Here is a 20782-nt window from a genome sequence, read left to right as displayed (position 1 = left end):
ATAGAGAGCTATTTTGCAAACTCAAGAGACTGGTTCAAAAATACCATGCGAGGTTAATTGCTATCCTCTACGTCTACTTGTTCATTAAGTTTCTTTTTATTATTATTATTTTATTTATTTTTTTGGTAATAATCCTTTGAATTTGGCTAATCATGATCATGTATTTTTTGCTTAATTCCTATTTTTTCCGGGAATATTTTTACATAATATTAGCAACTACATTGTACAGTGGAAAATAGATTGGCAACTGAAATAATTATTTCAATGAATATATGCGATAAAAATTTAAAAAATAAATGATGAATAAAATATACTATCCTAACTAAAATTTGACACTAATAGTCATCTTATCAATATTTCTAGACTGAATGTGATTTTTTTTTTTTTTTGGGGCAAAAAATGACTCTGACTTTTCTTAGATACAATATATATATATATATATATATATATATATATATATGTAATAACAAATTTATATTTTCATTTATATTTTGTAACAATTTATATAATATCCTTATTAAATTGTTCTCCTTTTTGGTCTTCCTCTGTTTGAATCATAATTTAATATTCTTTGGAACAGTTACAGCTTTAGGTCATGGAATAAAGTGGCATAAAATTTACAAACCTTTCATGCATAAAAAATTCATATAAACTTTTTCGGATTTGGGCAGAGTGCAGTAGAGGCTACAGCTAACCAGAGCATGTTTTCCCAGAACCGTCTGTTTACATGTCAGCACCAACTGTCCTCGATCCTTCCCGAGTTCCTTAATTTAATACGACAAGGGCTTTTATTTTTGTTTTTACTTTATATTTTTTGGGTCAAAGATAAGGTCATTTTCACATATGACAGGAAAAAAAAAGTTTTTGGTGAAACTTCAGACTGAGATAGTGTAAGAATAGACCAGCTGTGGTGGCTTTTTGAATGAGAGTAAAATGTGGGGTTTGTTTAATTTTGCCTTTTGGATGATTTTTTTTTTTTTCTTTCTTTTTTTGGGTAAGCTTTTGGATGAAGTGGGTTGTTTCGTTTGAAAGTGGGGTTGGCAATATTTTCAAAGTATTATTTAGCAGTCAAAATAGGAAAATTAGACTTGTTGGAATTTGTGATCTACAAACATCAATATTGTAATAATCTTTGAATGCCCTAAACAATAACAAAACTATATCATAAATTATCATTCTCCCTGATAATTATATATATATATATATATATAAATAATCATAGGTTTTTACCAAAAACAAGAATGATCATAGCTTACTTATATATGTGAAATCATAGGTCTGCTGCCATCACTTGATCTGTGAAATCGTCGGGCGTAGTCCTGGCTCCCTGCTGCGTCATAGCAAACACCCGGCCTTGACTTGTCTGCTGGGTTCTCCTTCCTCTACCTCGACTCGATCCTGCAGACGGCCGTACTGATCCCGAAGAAACTCCTACTGGCTGACTCCCCTGGGAACTCTATCCTGGAAATACCCTTGTATGCTGTGTCCGTCGACCTGCTTCTAGCACACTGCCACTACCATAAGGGCAATCCCTCCTTATGTGACCTGGCTGCCCACACCGAAAGCATAAACCATCCATCTGACACTGCCCAGAATGATTCCCCCTACAAAGTGGACAAATCCGCGGAGAACCAATGCGTGACTGCTGATACGAGCTTGCATCCACAATGATCGAATGGCGAGCTGGCTGGGGCATGCGATAACTATCTCTCCTCTGGAATCTGCCTCGTGGGCTTAACCCATCACTGTCTGAGCCTGAGCTATGGCTCTTCTTAGCTGCCCCCTGTCGAGGTACTCCGCTATACGATCCTTCGAATGATCTGTGCCTCGAGGGTCTGTGTATCTCCTCCTGTCTCTCTAGCTCGAGCGCTGCATCCCTGGCGGACTGATAGGTGGGATGTACTGATCCAGAAAGGGTGTAGCCGATGCTCTCTTTCAATCCGTCTATGAACCTCACCTTCTTCGTGTGATCGTCGGGAATCAGGTGCATGCAGAATCCTGATAGTTCTCGGAATCTCCTCTCGTACTCTGTCACTGTCATGTTCCCCTGTCGTAGTTCTTCGAACTCTCTCCTTCTTGCTTCACGGTAGGCAGGAGGACAAAACTCAGTAGAGAAGGCCATCTTGAACTGATCCCATGTATGCCTTGCACGAACAACTGGGCTAACTTCTCGGGTGATAAACGTTCTCGTACCGGTAGGAAGTGTGCCGACTTGGTGAGATGATCAATGATTACCCAAATGCCGTCGTACCTTCTAGGTGTGGAAGGAAGCTTGAATACGAAGTCCATGTTGAGTTCTTCCCACTTCCACACGGGAATCGGTAAAGGTTGGAGTAGTCCCGAAGGCTTCTGTCTTTCTGCTTTCACTTGTTGACAAATCAAACACTTTAATACGAAGTCTGCCACTTCTCTCTTCATACCAATCCACCAATAATACTTAACAAGCGTCCGGTACATCTTGGTACTTCCCGGATGCATCGCATACATCGAGCTATGCGCCTCCTCCAAAATCTCCTTCTTGAGTCCTGGGATATCCGGAACGCAAAGTCGTCCTTTATACACGAGGGCTCCATCCCTCCTTATGGAAAATTCCGGATCAAGACCTTCTTGTACCTTGCCCTTAATTGTCCTCAACTTAGGATCTTCCATTTGGGTCTCTACTATACGATCCACCAACACCGGTCGTACCTGGAAGCTAGCCATGAGAACTCCTGAAGGATGCATATGCATTAACACCCCCATCTTCTTCAACTCCACCATGAGAGGTAGTTGGATGACTTGGATGTGAGCAAGGGATCCAGTAGCCTTCCTACTCAAAGCATCTGCCACTACATTCGCCTAATAGTGACTTTAACTTCCCTCTTGTGCAACTTTCCTTCTCATGCCCACTAATTAAGGATAGTCAAATTGGTCCATGAGAACACGATCTACAAGTCTTGGTCATAGTCGAACGCTAACCATAAGGTGCTTCTAAAGCATGCATCCTTAAACCAACAACCAACTCTCGTGACTCGATCAGCACTTTAAAAGGTTAGATTAGAACTTAAGTCTAATTTCCTCAAATACTGGTATCACCAAGTTAAGGTTGAGATTAATTCACTTATCTTCGATTACCCTCCTAGTACTTACAATTATAAAACGCTTGCTCCTCATTGATTAACCAATAGTCTTAACCTCGACAAACATCAATCTTTCTTTTAACTAAATTCATCAAGGTCATGAATAAAATTTCTCAACATCCAAATACCATTCTTGAAAACCCTAAGTTTCCCCCATTTCAAATAAATTCCATGAATCCACACCTCAAGCAATAAGAAATTTAAATCTTAATTCTAGCATCACCACCAATACTATGAACAAATCACTAGATCCTTAACCCAATAAAGTATTCCACACTTCTTAAATTCTAACTACGTCCCAAAAATCATACTTCTTATCATTGTAAATTATCACCAATAATATCAACCACCTTGAATCGATAAAGCACCACCAATACGAACCTTAAATCTCCAAGGAAATAAGATATCAAGATCTTAGCTTCTAGAATGAAAAATAACCATGCTTAAACATCCAACCATGCCTAAGGAATCATCCTCATCTCATTAACCTCATCAACCACCAAGTAGAACTTTAGTCGCTATCCGGAGCTTGCTTGATTCTCTAAACGCTGTCGTACCTTCTCTTTGTGAATGATAGTTTAAGCATGAAATCCATATTTACATCTCCCTATTTTTACTTATCGGTGACCTAAGTACCTTTATTCGGATCTTGCAACTTCCTTTATCGTGCCAAACCACCATGTCATCCAGTGAGCATTCCATACGTCTTGGTACCCTTGGGGTGTATCGCATACTTTGAATCACGTGCTTCCTTTAAGATCTGCTTTTTGAACTCAACGATACCCTGCTTTGGATTCTCGACTGGCGATACTTAACCCTTAAGTCGCTCTTGGAAAAACCATAACATAAAACAAATAATAAAATATATTTTTCAAATATACCTAACTTGCATAGGCAATTGTTAAAACTCCACATTGAAAATCATATCTTAAAATCCATAGCATAAAATAAAATATGCACGCTTGTAATGGAGGTACGTACAACACCTTCTACATGGTACGTAATCCATGATTCCAACTGTCGCCGACACTCTGCTACCAATACAAACCAGGGTGGTTGCCTATATTGGCCGTCCAATTCCCCGGGCTCGTAGGCAACATGATCATGGGGCTAGCTCTACATGGACCACATTGGTTCGCCGCCTCCATATGGTGCAGTATAATATCAAACAATATAACATACAGATACATGTATGAACACAAACTAAAAATACTTGAATAAAACACCTTGAAAAGTATTTAAATTTTGATAATCGATCGGGAAAATATTTTGACGCCTTGAAATCGATCGACACACATCCTTAGGCAATCATCCTTCTTTTCCATGAACGAAACGGATACCATTCACGATGATAAGCTTGACCTTCAAAAAGAAAAGGCATCCTCGACCATCGACTAGGCCATAGGAATTTCCCGTTAGGCTAGATGATCCTAATTGACACCCTCGAAGATTAGAGTTATTCAAACTCGGGCAACGAATTTACTTCGAGACAAACAGAAAGAACGCTTTCACACGGGTAAAACGAGAGCTTAAACACGGATAGGATGCACAACAATGCACAGTCCCTTAGGAATACTAGAACCTAGAGCTCTGATACCAACTGTCAGGACCCGTCCAGAATTCCTCCTCCGGAACCCTAGACAGCCCTGATCCCAGGGAAATACCACCGAACCTTCCAACGGAAAATCCGGCAGCACCTCCCATAAGGGATTTACTTACCACAAATTTACCTGCACTGAAAACACACTTCAAAAATATCCCCTTATTCCTCCCACAAACTACAAATTGGTTCCACAAATTTCAGCACTTCAAAACAAAAATACAGTAATCCAGTGCAAGATAAATACAACAAGAGTGAAAGAAATAGTACAACTGCAATAAAGAAGAACAGGGTACAGTACGAACTAAAACAGCGAGGAAGATCAAGTCCGCTCCAAGTGAACGCCGACAACCTGGTACCTAGAGGAACGGAATTTAAGAGTGTGAGATGCTAATCATCTCAGTGAGCGACCCTACTACTATACCATATAATATCACAGTAATAAGTATAAATAATAATTATTTGGAAATAATATTTTCTCTCAAAACCCTTACAATTCTCTCAGTTGGAAAGGTTCCCCTTTTAAAACATTTTCACAAAACCCTTTATTCATATTCCCCGAAAACCAAGACATCAATTAAATACCAGAAGCGGTAACAATTATATTTTTAATTCCAATTCAGTTTCCAAACATTTTATTTTTAAAACACAGTTCTGAAAATCATTTGATGCACCCACTATATACCAGTGGCGCCAACAGTACCCAGCGTCCCAAGGTACCGCCAGACAGGAGGTTATAGAAAGAAACCGGCATACGGTCGCGTGACGTCCCACAGCGCCGCTGCTAACCTGGTGTCCCGGCCAAAGGGGGGTGGCCGCCCTCTCCGATGGCATCCACAGGACACCCTCATAATATCAACCGCGCTCTACTCACACCCACCTGCGCGCTAATCACATCACCTGCGCGCTAATCACACCCACCTGTGCGCTAATCACAACCGTGTGCACACTAACCATATCACATATACCATATCACATAATCAGAACACCAGTACGTGCACGGTGCATCTAAAAATCATAAAATCCACAATTAAAATTATAAAACAAATTTCACATTTTTCATAAACATAGCGGGCATAATCCATCCGCTTGAACCGGGAATTTTCCCACAATTTCCTTATAATCCATACCATAAATTCCATGATTTTCAAATCCACCAACTTCCAAATCCATCAATTCAAATATCCACATTTTCCCAATAGCATAAATAATTTCTCGAAATATCATAATCAAATCTCATAATATTCCATGGGCATATTTTATAAAAATTGAAATCACCAATATAACCAAATATTTTCCTTGAAATATTTGAAAATCAAATCGTGCCCAATTTACCATTAAAACCACACCAATTTCAAAATCCTTAAAACCATAAAATAATTCCACATGGCATAAATTTGTAGAATTCGCATTTTCTTAAATCCAATAAATTCATAAATAATTCTACAATAAATCCAATAAATATTTGGCACATAGAAATTAAATTCCAAATATTTAATTCACACATAATATATTCATCAATTAAATTCCCCAAAATTAATTTGAAGGTGGGTCACTCACCTGGAGCACGCAATTAACCCATGATCTACTACGGGATCAATTCTACGACTCACCGGTGCTCCTAGAACAAAATTCACAGACAGTCAAATAAATTAATATTTTATTCGGGCAAATAATACCCGGTACCCGGGGGGTCAAAACACAAACTTTAACCAAAATGGTCGAATGATATACCGAATCGAAGCTCGAGTGATGCTAATCACAGATCCGGTCTTAATTTCCGATGATCGTACCCGACGGGGTCGGAATTTTATCGGGAAGCTTTTCGGGTTTCGGCTCCGCAATTCTCCCAAACCGTCGCGAATTGGTGGAAACGGAAGTCGGAATTGGGTTCAGGAGGTCGAACACTGCGGACTGGAGCTGGCCGGAATTTTCGGGGTACTCGCCGGAACAGTAATTTCCGGCGGGCCGCCACGTCACCGGCAACCGTCGCCGGAACAGTATTTTCCGACGGTGGCCGTTTGCTGTGAAATTTTGCAGATTTGTAGATCGTGAGGAGAGCAATCCAACGGGACCGACGGTGAGCAAAACGGAGGTCGGACGGCGGAGAAATCACCGTTTGAAGATTTTCGACCCCTCGCCGGAAAACGCTCCGATCCCGGCGCGTCGGTGGTCCGATGGCCGTGATTTTTGGTGGGTAGGCCGGACTTGAGGAGAGGATGCTGGGTGTATGGCGCGTGTACTGTATATCGGCCGGAATAGTGCCGATTCGCGGTGGCCGGCGGTGGAGGGGGAAAAATCGCCGCCAAACTTCGGACGTCCGATCCGGGCGCGTCCGGCGGCCGTTCGCCGTGAAATTTGGAGGTTTTGCCGGAAATGAGGTGGGCAAGCTTTCTGTCCGGCGCGTGTACAGTAACTCGGCCGGAACAGTGGCAAAATCCGGTGGCCGGCGGTGGCGCTCTCTCTCTCTTTCTCTCTCCTCTCTCTCTTTCTCTCTCTTTCTCTCTCTTCCCCGAGAGTTTTTCAAAATTAAAACCCTGCATGACACTGTTCATGCCACGTGGACCACTCAGAAGCTGACACGTGGCATTTCACTGTTCACGACCCAAAAACATTAAAATAATACGGTATCCGGTAAACTTCAAACGTCCATAACTTTTTAACCGGATGTCCGATTTAAGCGTGCCGCTAGTCTATGAACTCGTATCGACGAGTACTTTACAACCATACAAGAGTCAACTCACAATTACATCACAAGAAAAAGTCAACTCCCGGCACCTTTTAGCCAGTTTACACTTCAACTTGTTTTGCCCATAACTTTCAAACCGTAGCTCCGTTTTCGACGTGCTACTAGTCTACGAACTCAGGGCGTCATGCACTTCGCCACGATACCCTGGTCAACTCGAAATTCCCACAGAGTCAAAAAGTCAACTTTTGACCCTTTGGTCAACGGTCAACCTCGGTCAACGTGCACGGATTCCGGTGCGATTTGGGACGGGGTGTTACACTTAACGTGTCATATAAAGAAATAAATTGAATATCCCCCACCGCTTCCATTCTATAGAAAAATTTAAAAAGGACGATTTATTGAAAATTTTGAAAAAAAAAAAAATCATGCTCATTCTAAATGATTGTTTCTTTAAAAAAATGTCATTTTAAAATTAATTTAAACAGATAAATAACGTGGTTAAGCTAATGTTTATTCCATAATCAATAAAGTATTTCTCATGATTTGTCCTAAAATTAAAAGGCATTTGAATTTTCGATTAATATTTACTACTATTACTGCTACCTGACCTAATAATAATATTAGCTTTTTTAGCTTCCCTTAACCAAAAGCAAGAGGTTTTGTAAACTTTCACAATTTTTTTTTAGTAACTTTGTAACTCTTACAATTGGTACTGAGGAAGAAGATTGCTTTTATTACTGTCACATGATAAGAAAAAACAAAAGCAAAAAAAGTATCAACTTTTCAGTTAAATATATATATATATATATATGCAGTCTACTAAATAATGCCCACAATTTTTACCTTTCCACTGCACTTTTATAATTCTAGCTCGCTCAACTTAACTTCCTCTTTTTTTTTTATTTTTTTCTTTTTTTTTTGTTTTCCTATTTAGCTTTACAATCAACTCCTAAATGTAAAAGAATAGAAATATAAGTTTCAATATTTAGTTTTACAGTCAACCCATAATATTAAGTGGGATAAAAATGTAGAGAGGAGCATATGGGTTTCTAAAAAGCTAGAAAAAAATTAAACAAAAGATTAATGCGCCACATTAAGCAAGATTCATAGTGCATGTTCTGTGTTGGAATACAACAATTATTCCAAAACAAATTATATTTTATAATTGAGTGTGAAGGAAAAATAATGTCTAATTAAGAATCCTATCATATACATATACATATACATGATGTAGATATAATGTATAGTATAAAAATGATAAATTTGTAACATATATATATTTATACGTTCACTAAATTTCCCGTATTTATTTTGGTTTCTTTCAGATTGAGAGGCTGTATTCCATTGCAAGAGGGGTCAACTGTTCTAGCTTTTTGATTTTGGTGATTAGACAAGAGACTAGTCGTAATAGGCTTAGTGGTAGGAACAAGCATATTTGGCCTAATTCAGACACATCGCAGAATGTTCGTCATATCTTTTACGGTGTCCCTGCAATACCTTAATTTGATTTTGAGGATCAGGAACAGTTTGAATATTTTAAGATAAGTATTTCAAATTGGATTTTTCTTACACTGCTATTTTCCCTTGCTAATTTATCCATGTTTTGGATCAAAGATTTGTCTATGAAATCCTTAGATGTTGGAGACAAGGACATTGAATGCATATGTGTATATATATATATATATATATTCACCAACTCTCCCAATCTTGAACGTATTAGGTGTGGAACATTAGGACATCCTTAAGAAATTCAAAGTTGCTTTTGCTCCAAATTTGAAATACTTTGGCCATATCTTCTTGCGAAAATCTTGAGCGCCTCCACATCTCCAATCCCAATCTTAATATGATGATATCATTTTGCTTCTACCATTCCTTCTTGGATTATCATAATCCTCTGGAGCTAATTTAACCAAACCCATTTCATTGCTTCAACAAAGGCTTCCCTAATTTTAATCCTTATAGGAAGCTATCTGGCAAACTCAAGAGACTTTGCTTCAAGAAATACCACGCGAGAGGTTAATTACTATCCTCTACGTCTACTTGTACATTAAGTTTCTTTTTATTATTATTATTATTATTATTATTGGTAATAATTCTTTGAATTTGGTTAATCATGATCAAGTATTTTTTGCTCAATTCGTATTTTTTCAGGGAATATTTTCCTGAATTAAGTGAGGTTGAGCATTTGGAAGTGGTACTATTACCATCCTTGAATGTTCCACTTCCTTCTGGCCAGGATCTTCTAAAAGCAGCTCCCTTCTGCAAGCCATTTGATATGGCTGTTACAAATATTAAATTTGGTTTTTATCCAAATTTTTCCAACACCTTATTCAGTTTGAATTAAGGAACAATATTAGTTAACTTGTAAATTATAATTTATTTTGCAACCTTCATATGAGAAATTATAGGCTTAATATGACACATCATATATATATATATATATATATTGTCATTCATCAACAGTCAAGACTGGTTGGAAAAAAAAAAAACAAAACAAAACAAAAAAAAAAAAAAAACAAGTGTCTAGTTTGTAAGGATTAACATCAAATTGTAAAACGTCTCAAAGCCCTGCAAACTACTATAGATCTGCCAAACTAGATAGCCTTCAACAGTCTGCAAATTTATCCTATTCTTACAAAATATAGTAATATCTTCCCGGTTTTTCTCTAGTAATTGCAGAAGATTTACTCGACGTCGGCCAAGTAATCATCAATTTCCACAGGTGAAAGAACTCCGCATCAAAATAAGCACAGACAATAAACATGAACCGTTACATGGGATTCGAATAAACAAAACTTTTGCCTATTATAACTACATTGGACAACATCAATAAATGCACTTTGCTTTAAAAAGCCAACTCGTCTATCTCATAAATTCTATAGCTTTATATTTGTTGTTTCCTACACTAATTTACTAGAAAACCTACTGAGGAAATGGAGAAGCATAGTCAAACATCAATTATAAGATGCATCCACACCAAGAGTTTATAGTTGATGGTTCAGAGGGGCAATTTGCAATAATAATTATAATAAGTTTAATTGCAAATATGGATTTTTTTTTTTTTTTTTTTTTTGAACTAGTAGTTTATAGATGATGATTCAGAGGGGCAATTTGGAAACTTACTAAAAATTGTGAAGGATAAAATAGAAAAGAAAGCAAAGTGAGCTTTGACGCCCTGTTTAAGTTCGTTAAGCTCCAAACCCAACTAACCAAAACAAAGCCCAAACTTAAAGTCCATGAGTTAGCTTGCCCAAACAGGGCATGGGAATGCAAGAATTTGAAAATAAATTATAGAAAAAGGAAATATATTTAGAAATTAAGAGGTTTATCTATATAAAAATTTTCATTGATTTTCACCATTCATCTTAAAAAATGAAAAAAAAAATAATAAGAAACTTAAGAATTTTTTTCTGCATCAATGATTTGATGATGCTCTTTGATTTCCAAAATTTCAACCAAAACAAGAAAGGAAACTTATTCAATTGAGCTATAAATTTTCTTTTGACAATATTCAGGATTTTAGTAGAATTTGTTTCAATGCATGTTATTTATTTACATTTTTATTTTTTTTATCAAAATATCAATGTATGTTATAATTATATATTAATTAACCCCGAATATAAATATATATATATATATATATACATACATGATAAATACATGTATACGCACGACGGACTCGTACTAAATTCCCACATATCTTCCATCATTTTGCTTCCATTACAAAATGGAAAAAAGCCATGAAAATCACCTAGAAAGAGAAGATATGCTTCACCTAATGAGGCAATAGGTTGGAAAGATAAAAAGGAGATGCCCAATGTTATTTCGTTTGAGATGAAATTTCATAGTTTCACAGTTCTGGAAAATATGCTTTATGCATAGATTTATTATTTTTTATTTTTCCTAAGGCAGAGCATTATTTATTTGCTTATTTATTGATGAAATTTTCGTAAGAGGACTCTAATACTGCATGCTGTGCAATATAATATTACATATTTTTTAAACTTCTTGCCCTTAATATATATATATATATATAAATAAAGTGGCTGGATCCAACCCAACAAATTAAGATCAAAACAAAAATAAAACTAAAATTGTCCGTACACATATAACTGGGGAAGATCATAACAAAGGAAACATACAACACGCTATATATAAGGAGAAGAAACCCAACAATACAGAACATAAAACCACCACATAACATTTAAGCTGCTCGCTTGGTACGGGAAGACAAACCACGTGAATGTACGTTTCTTGGAACGGGAGTGCCATCTCCACGTTGGGTCTGGCAGAGAAAGGACTTCTTTGAATTTTTTATTTTTATTTTTATTTTTTTCTCTTTTGAAACTTAAGTTCAGCATTAATGTAATTGATCATTATACATGTGATATACATTATAAGATAATAAAAATGCTTTACGATTCTTTTTTATTTTTTATTTTTTATTTTTTACCAAAATTATGCCTTATGATATAGCTTATTTTTATAATATATATATATAATTGGTAGCCTGTATGTTTGTCTACATATATATATATATATATATATCTATATGGGTGAGCATGCAAAAAGTCCCCATTTTATTTTCAAACAATCGAGCGACGACAGCTGCAGCCACCAAAATGTTTATTGTTTTACAATGTCAAATTGTGGTTGGTTGCAATTCCACATGTATTATGCAAAGCTTATGCGCATTTGCCAATCTTTAATCAGCCAATACAAGTCATACAGATTGAAAATTAATTCTTATATTAATGGACCACCAAGCTACCACTTTCACCACCTTTTGCCAATGTTTACATAATTGTGGATGATGGTTAATAATAATAATAATATCTTCAACAATTGCTGCTTTCCCTTTTTAGTCTTGATTTGAAAATGAATAGTATTCTTACCACCTATTTACACGAAATTGAATGTGCTTTTGTATGGGGTGGTTTGAATAGTTTTTGGGTTGGTTTCAAACTCCCCTGTTTTTTTCTTTGTTTTTGGTATAAATTTTGGACCAATTAGAATTTTGACAAACTATGAGGCTACACTAGCCCCAAAAAACATAAAAATAAAAAACAGAAAAATCGTTACTGTTGGAAAATTAATTTTGAGCCAATCAAACTGCAGCCACCAAATGTGTGGCTGACGTGGACGACACACGTTTGTACCGTAATGGAGAGGATATTTCATGAAAAACGAACAGCATCAAAAATTTAATTTAATCTTTATTTTTTAATTCAGCAGCAAACACGTGGCGGTTGGGCTGGCCATTCATGGCCACGGAAGCGACAATTCAAGAGCCCAGATAAATCCGCAACGTACAAAATATCGGAAAAAACCCACCCACTGCTGCAACTTCTTCCACAGTAGAGAGAGAGAGAGAGAGAGAGAGCTTGAGGGATTAACAATGGCAGCGGTGGGGGTGGAGGAGAAGAAGCACGAAAATGGAGGAGGAATAGTGGTGGTGAATCCGAAGCCGAATAAGGGAGTGACATCGAAGGTGGTAGATTGGGTAGAGAAGCTGATAGTGAAGTTCATGTATGATCCATCTCAGCCTCTTCATTATCTCTCCGGTAACTTTGCTCCGGTTCCTAACGAAACTCCTCCTACCAAGGACCTTCCCGTCATCGGTTACCTTCCCGTCTGTATTTTCTCAATTTTCTCCTAATTCGAAAATTTCAATTTCATTTCCTGTAAACGAGTTTTGGCTGATTGATTCTTTTTTTTTTTTTTTTTTGGTGCATGGAATCTTCTGTGCTACAGGATTGCTTAAATGGAGAATTTGTCCGTGTGGGTCCTAACCCAAAATTTTCACCTGTTGCTGGATATCACTGGTTTGTATTTCTTCTTTTAATTCTGTTTTATCTGCTTTGTACAGATATTAGCTCTGTTTAATTATTTTGGTGTCCCTTTATCTTTAATTATTTTGATATGCAATGCTATTAAGTATTAGCCCATCTAACTTGATTCTTGTAGTGAAAGAATTTAGCTATTAAGGTTCAGATGGCGTTTGTGCCTTATATTTCATTTTTCTTGCTCTCTTCGCAGGTTTGATGGAGATGGGTGCGTGATTCTCTGCTTCCTTATTCAAATTTTTCACACAACATGATTTTTTTATTCAAGATTATGTGTGAAGAAAGAAACAATTCCTATTGTAACCATTTTGGGTACCCATTTGTGCTCAGTGTAGAGAAGTATGAATGTGTGTGGTGGACCTAACTACTGCAATAACTATCTTGCAGCATGGTTCATGGTCTGCGCATTAAAAATGGGAAAGCAACATATGTCTCACGTTATGTACGAACATCGCGTATTAAACAAGAAGAATATTTTGGAGGTGCTAAATTTATGAAGGTAACCAAGGCTCCCATGTCCTTTTGGTCTTTGTGTCTCTATTTCCTTCTTATTCATTCATGAATGTCTCTCTCTCTCCAGATTTGTACATATATGTATGGAGTTGCTGATAAACAAAAGTTACTGCCAGCCATCTTATATAGTCCTTAACAAGATTGAAAATCTTGAATGCTTGTATAATAGATATTGTTCGGTTTGGAGATGCTAATCTAATGTTTCTTCATATTCATTTTCAGATTGGAGACCTTTAGGGGTTTTTCGGTTTACTTATGGTTAACATGCAAATGCTGAGAGCAAAATTGAAAGTATTGGATGTTTCTTATGGAACTGGAACTGGTAAACTCTTATTTACGTTTAAAATTAGTGTAAAATGCAAAATAATTTCTATCATAAATTTGGGTTAGGCAACGCTTTAAAAAAAACGTAGCTTTATGCTGGAATAAGCGACGCTTTAGTATTGCTAAATATGAGATAAAAGGCGATGCTTTTGGAGTGAAACCATCGTCTAGAATTTTTTAACTAAAAATGATATCAAATGTTTACTATTCACTTGAACGCAAACAAAACATTTCATCTAGTGATACAAAACATCTGGTTCTAGTGTTATAAATCTTCCTTTGGGGCAGACGAGGTCCGGTTGTCAGTTTTTATATTTTAAAATAATTTTTCAAAAATATAAAAATAATAAGAAAAACAAAAAATGGGTGAAATCGGAATTTTTCTTTTTTTTTTATTTTATATTTTTGGTTGTACACGTGTGCATATGCAAAGTGCCAAACTTGAATTTTATTTTATTTTATTATTTTTTTTTAATATCCTTGGTTGTACATGTGTGTATATGCAAAGTGCCAAACTTTGCAACATCCCATCAATTTTTACCTTTTTTTGTTTTTTAACTATTTTTATATTTTTGAAAAAATATTTTAAAATATAAAAACTGTATTTCTCTTTTTTAAATTTTATATTTTTGGTTGTACAAGTGTGTATATGCAAAGCCAAACTTGAAATACCCTTTTTTTAAATTTTTGGTTGAACACGTGTGTATATATACAAAGTGCCAAACTTTGCAACATCCCATCAATTTTCACCTTTTTTTTTATTTTTATATTTTTGAAAAAATATTTTAAAATTTAAAAATTGACTAGGGACAGAATGAAATCAGGACCTCTCACACTCGTGTATGTACAGAGTGCCAAACTTCGCAACATCCCATATATTTTCACCTTTTTTTTTTTTAATTATTTTTATATTTTTGAAAATATATTTTAAAATTTAAAAATTGACAAGAGATAGAATCGAACTCAGGACCATGCAAACTCTAAAGGAAGACAAATACCACTAGACCAAGACAAATACCCGTAGGCCAAATGCTTTGTCGATATTAAACAGAATAGGATGTTTTTACACAACACCTTTGTGAATAAAAGGCATTGCCTTTTATCTATATTTAGTGACACATTTCAAAGCGTCATCTATTCCAGTATTTAGCAATAATTTTTTTAAAAAATATCATTTATATATATATTTAGCAATGTTTTTATAAAAAAAAAAGAGATGCCTTTTGTTTCTATATTTTTTAATTTGAAAGTTGCTTTTAATGTTGTCAAATTAGAATTGTTTAATAGCTAGATTCATGCAAAATAATTAATATACAATAAAATTCAAATAAATATTTACATAACAAACAAATATTTTAAGTAAATTAAATATTAACTCTTATAATAATTTTATTATTTTAAAATTAATAAATTAATACATAGTAAATAAAAATATAATAAATTTAATTATTTTGCAAATTTTAATTGATAGTTAATAAAAATATGAATCAAATATATTAATTACCAATATAAAGTAAAATAATTAATCTATTCATTTAATTTATTTGTGTTTTAATTTAAAATTAATTATTTTGTAAATTAATAAAAATATAATAAAATTATTTATTTTATAACTTAGAAGCATTAGGTGACGCTTTTAATATCCAAAACATCGCCTATTGTCTTAATTTTTAGAATTTTAATTAATTTTATGTTTTATTCATATGTATATAAATATTAAATATATTAATTAGTAATATAAAATAAACTAATTAATTTATTCAATTTTAATATTCAAAATCGTCGCTAAAAGTTAGAACAGGCATCGCTAATATTCTTTCACATGTAGCTGGCTTTTAAACAATCCAATTTTGCATTAAAACTGTGAACTTTTCCTTCAAATAAAAAAAAGAAAAAACAAAAAATTAAACACCATACAAATAAAAAAAGTAAAATATATTAAAAATATTAAAGTCGATGTCTTTAGGCATAAAAGCTTCAGTTTTACCTATATTTAATTATTTTTTATTTTTTCTTAGTTTTTCTTAAAAAAAAAATCTTTTAATTCTTTTGCATGTAACTAGCTTTTAGTCTAGTTTTGATAAAGTTTCAACAGCGCAGTTAGCCACAAAAAAAAAAAAAAAAACAAAAGAGCTTCCCCCGGGGGGGGGGGGGAGGGGAGGCAAAGCCGATGCTTTTTAAGTAAAAAATGTTGGCTTTTCCCTTCTCAATTTAGAAAAAAGAAATTTGTGATTTTTTACTTCGAGTTGCTAATTAGTATATTTGAATGCATATCAAGATGTTCAAGCAATATGTTTAACTTTTTAAATACAACATTGAATCAATATATCTTATAACATTAAATATACATTGAATCAATATTTAACCTTTTAACAATTCATTTTGACAAAAATTAAACACCATACAAATAAAAAAAATTAAAAAATTAAAGTCGACGCTTTTAGGCGTAAAAGCGTCAGCTTTACCTTTATTTAATTATTTTTTATTTTTTCTTAGTCTTTCTTAAAAATTATCCTTTAATTTTAAACAATCAAATTTTGACAAAGTTTAAACAAAGTAGTAAGCCAAAAAAAAAAAAGAAAAAAAAGGAGGGCGCAAACCGATGCTTTTTGGCTTAAAAGCGTCCATTTTTCCCTTCTCAGTTAAAAAAAAAAAGAAAAGTTGTGATTTTTTACTTGGAGTTGCTAATTAATGTACCAAAACACCTTGCTTTCAAAAGTGTCGGTTAATATTTATTATATTTTATGAAGCGACACCGAAGAAAAGCATTGCTTATTTTTGTTATTTATCAATGATTTTTTCTTTGGCATCACTTATTTTGTTATTAACTGATGGTTTCTCTTCAACGTTTTCTGAAAACGTAGTATATTTTTGAATTTTAGCCGACGCTTTATCTTCAGCGTCGCGGATTTGTTTTTGCAAACGCTTTTTTTTTTCATAGCGTTGCGTAATTACTGTTGCTAGATCTCTATTTTCGTGTAATGAATATTCCAAAATATTAAATACAAACTTCAAAGCTTGCTTAGTATGGGGAAATACATAAGAGAATATTAATAAGCATATTATACTAATGAATCCGAAAATTGATTTGAGTTCCCTTTTTTTTTTGTTTTTTTGGCAATAAAAATCTGTTGAGCTTTAAATATATATATATATATATATATGGAATAATGCAATTCAGCAAAAAAATATAGAATAATGGAAAATATATAAATATATAGAATTGAATATTAAAAAAAATATTGTTTCTTCATCAGTGCTTCTTATAGACTGATCAAATTTTTTTACATTTTCCTTTTTTTTTACATATTGTCATAATTGCTAGGAGATTTTCATATTTTTGTATTTAGACAATTTCTAATGGTTTTATATATTGCAATCTATATGATACAAAGATTGAAAGAGTTTCCAACGTATATGATATAAATATCTACTTGATAGATATCTAATTCTAAAATCGATCTCTAATGGTTTTTTTAAAGTTCTAATTAATTAATTATGTATATATTTATTTTATTCTTTAATAAAATAATAATAATTAATATTATCTATCTATTTTTTCTTTAAAAGAAAATAAAAAGATTATTTTCTTAATAAATATTGTTTTGTTAAGTCACATTATCTAATAAACTATCTAAAATTGACAGTCTCTTTGATAGTGTATTATTTTCTCTTTTTCCATATTACCTTCAAAGTGTATTTAGATAGAGCTATTGGAGTGTTCCCCACTTCCCCCCCCCCCCCCCCCCCCCCAAAAAAAAAAAAGGAATGCTTCAAAGTGTAAATACAATGTTTGTACTCTTTTAAACATATAATCAAGGAAGAAAATATCGCCGAAATCATCGAAATGTCGTCGAAAGTTTCGGGTATCGCCAAGCATCGACACCGATAGAAGGGGGGAAGAAATTTCTGTCAGTGATGTCGTGGAAACATCGCCGATTCCGTGTAATATCGTTGTTGTCGGAAGAAATCGGTTGAAATTTCGAAAAATTTGTGGAAATCCAATGGAAAACTAATGGAAATCGACGAAATCTTGGCTACCTTTGTTTCTCATCTCTTTCGATCTTTCCCAAAACCAAAAAGGTCCAAAAACCGATCTCAGCCAAAATCTCACCGATTCAATTGAGAAAAAGATGAAAAAATTTCTAGATATTGTTTATGGGAGTTGCTGTCGTAAGGTTGCTGGTTTCTTTCTATTTTCTTTTGAGTGATCGGGAAGAAGATTGAAGAGGAGAGTGGAAGAATGAAAAATATCCCCAGTAAAAGGAATAAAAAAATTAAAAATTAAAATAATTAAAAATAATAAAATATTAATAATTTAGAAAATATATATATATATATAAATAGTTAATGGATTGACAGATTTTAATTATCCAGAGAAATAATATTTTAATAATAAATTGTACAATACGTAAAAATGGTAAATGGTAAATGGCAAATGAATTGTAAATGGTAAGTGCTTTGCTTACATATTTCTTCTATTTTCCCATTTGTTGATGTCTTTGGTTAACAAAATAACCATCATAATATTATATTCTATTTTTTTTTTGTCAAAAATAAACTGATTTTGAAAAAAAAATTGGATTCTTCTTTTTTTTATCTTTTTTAAATTTAGTTTTTCAAAATAGTTTAAAATCAGTTGATTATGATAAAGATATTAATAAATAATTTTTTGCTACTATAATATGAAATTGTAGATTATATAGAATTAACAAATCAATTTAAAACACCAAAGAATTCTTTTTGGTATTGATGATGTATTATAAATTATATTTGAAAATTTTATATATCTTCATATTATTTGTTAAATTTTTTATATTTTGGTGATAACAAATATTGTATTTTCTTTACTTACAATAATTTTTAATATTTATGAACTATGTTAATAATATCTTTGCATTCTAATTATTGTATTTTTATATAATTTTATTATATTAATTATCTCATATATAAAAAATTGTATTCTAAATTAAAAATTTACAGTTTCCGTAACTTTATCGATATTTCCATCGATATCGATATTTTTATCGATATTTCCGTAAAATCATACCCTCGACATTTCCATCGACATCGATATTTTCTTCACTGCATATAATTACAAAATGCCAAATGCATAAGTAGCGCCATGTATTCAGCGTATACTATTCATAGTATAGATTAGTGGCTTGCAAATGTTAGGTCCAAGGAAGAAAAAGTCATCGAGAATTTTGAAATTTCGATGACAATGTCGGATTTCGGTGACCGGCGACACCGACAGAGAAGAGAAAAAATATTTGTCTGAGGTGTCCCTGAAATATCATCATTGTCTCAAAATATCTACATTGTTGACTAAAATCGGTGAAAATTTCGAATTTTGGATGGTAAATTATGGAAATCAAATGGAAATTTCGATTGTCTAGGTGAAAATATGATGGAAGAATCGGCTTTCTCCTTTTCATCTCTGTCATAGTTTCTCTTCCCCATACTCATCTTGGCTTTCTCTCTTTCTCAACTCTTTCGGTGTTTCTCTTTCCCAAACTCAGCTTAAAACTCTTGCTCTAAGGATTCGAAGGACAAAAAAATATCAGCATTTTTCAGACTGTGAGCAAGGGAGAAAAGATGGCCTGAACCAGAGAACGCCACCAGCACTCGCCCATTCACTCACCCATTTCTTCATCTAACACGTGTTTTTTAACTTTTCCAAAACAAATGTACGTAAAAGGATTGCCCAATAATTTTGCATATTATTACCACATTACTATTAGATCAATTTCACACAAAAAGACTATCCATTAATTTTGAAACTTATTACCATATTACCATCAATCTCAGTACGAAAAGCTTCTTTCACTTTTTTATTTTCCATTTTCTATTTTTTTGTTTCACAAGTATTTTTTAAATGTTATATAACACATTCAATTTAATTATAAAACTGATATTTATTCTTTATCTTTAACTAAAGCAAAAATAAATGTTTAATATAATAAAAACTTTTATTTCACTTTTTTTTTTCAACTAAGCCATTTTTGTTTATTTTAGAACTCAAACTATAATAAATTTGTATAATATAATTACAAAATTAATACTATTCAAAAACTAAAATAATCAATAAAATTTGATAAATCAATAAATATGTATTATTAGTTAATTAAATATTTCAATTATGTATTTTATTTCCTTTTAAGTTAGAATCTTTAATTTTTTTTATTAAAATTTTCCCTTATTTTCCATTCCTGCAATATATTTTTTATTAAATTATATTTCGTTCATAAATCTATTAACAATTTATATTTTTATTTTAATTAGAAATAAATATGCAATTATTTTATAAACACCTAGAAGTTCTTTTTGGTGTTGATGACGTGTTATGAAGTATATTTGAGAATTTAATATATCTTAGTATTATTTGTTAAATTTTCTATATTTTAGTGTTAATAAACAACTGTAATTTCCTTATTTACAATAATTTTTAATATTTATGAATTATTTTATGATCATTGTATTTTAATTATTATATTTTTTATATTATTTTACTATATTAACTATCTTATATGCAAAATCTATATTCTAAATTAAATATTTAAAGTTTCCATAATTTATCGATATTTCTGTCGATATCGATATTTCCATCAATATTTTCATAAAATCATATTTTCGATATTACTATCGATATCAATATTTTCATCACTAGTTAGGTCCATACATATAATCC

At 33.0% G+C, this 20782-nt stretch overlaps 1 protein-coding gene across 4 annotated transcripts; it reads left to right on the top strand.

Moving 5' to 3' along the window:
* Positions 1 to 12733: 12733 nt before the first annotated feature.
* LOC125421929 (carotenoid 9,10(9',10')-cleavage dioxygenase 1-like) lies at positions 12734 to 15321 on the top strand. Of its 4 annotated transcripts, none has more exons than XM_060816118.1 (5): positions 12737 to 13040; positions 13163 to 13233; positions 13448 to 13462; positions 13642 to 13753; positions 13835 to 13988. In XM_060816118.1, exons 1-5 carry the CDS (start codon positions 12807 to 12809, stop codon positions 13901 to 13903), a joined length of 501 nt encoding a protein of 166 aa, XP_060672101.1. In that variant the 5' UTR covers positions 12737 to 12806; the 3' UTR covers positions 13904 to 13988. The 4 variants fall into 4 exon arrangements, with proteins under 4 accessions (XP_060672102.1, XP_060672104.1, XP_060672101.1 ...); XM_060816120.1 differs by lacking the exon at positions 13835 to 13988 and adding an exon at positions 13990 to 15321 and having other exon boundaries at positions 12739 to 13040; XM_060816119.1 differs by lacking the exon at positions 13448 to 13462 and having other exon boundaries at positions 12734 to 13040.
* The last annotated feature ends 5461 nt before the right edge of the window (positions 15322 to 20782 follow it).

The sequence above is a fragment of the Ziziphus jujuba genome, chromosome 4 (genome assembly GCF_031755915.1).
Source record: "Ziziphus jujuba cultivar Dongzao chromosome 4, ASM3175591v1".
Taxonomy (NCBI): domain Eukaryota; kingdom Viridiplantae; phylum Streptophyta; class Magnoliopsida; order Rosales; family Rhamnaceae; genus Ziziphus; species Ziziphus jujuba.
The sequence above is the reverse complement of the archived record's forward strand: the minus strand, read 5'-3'. Positions and strand labels throughout refer to the sequence as shown.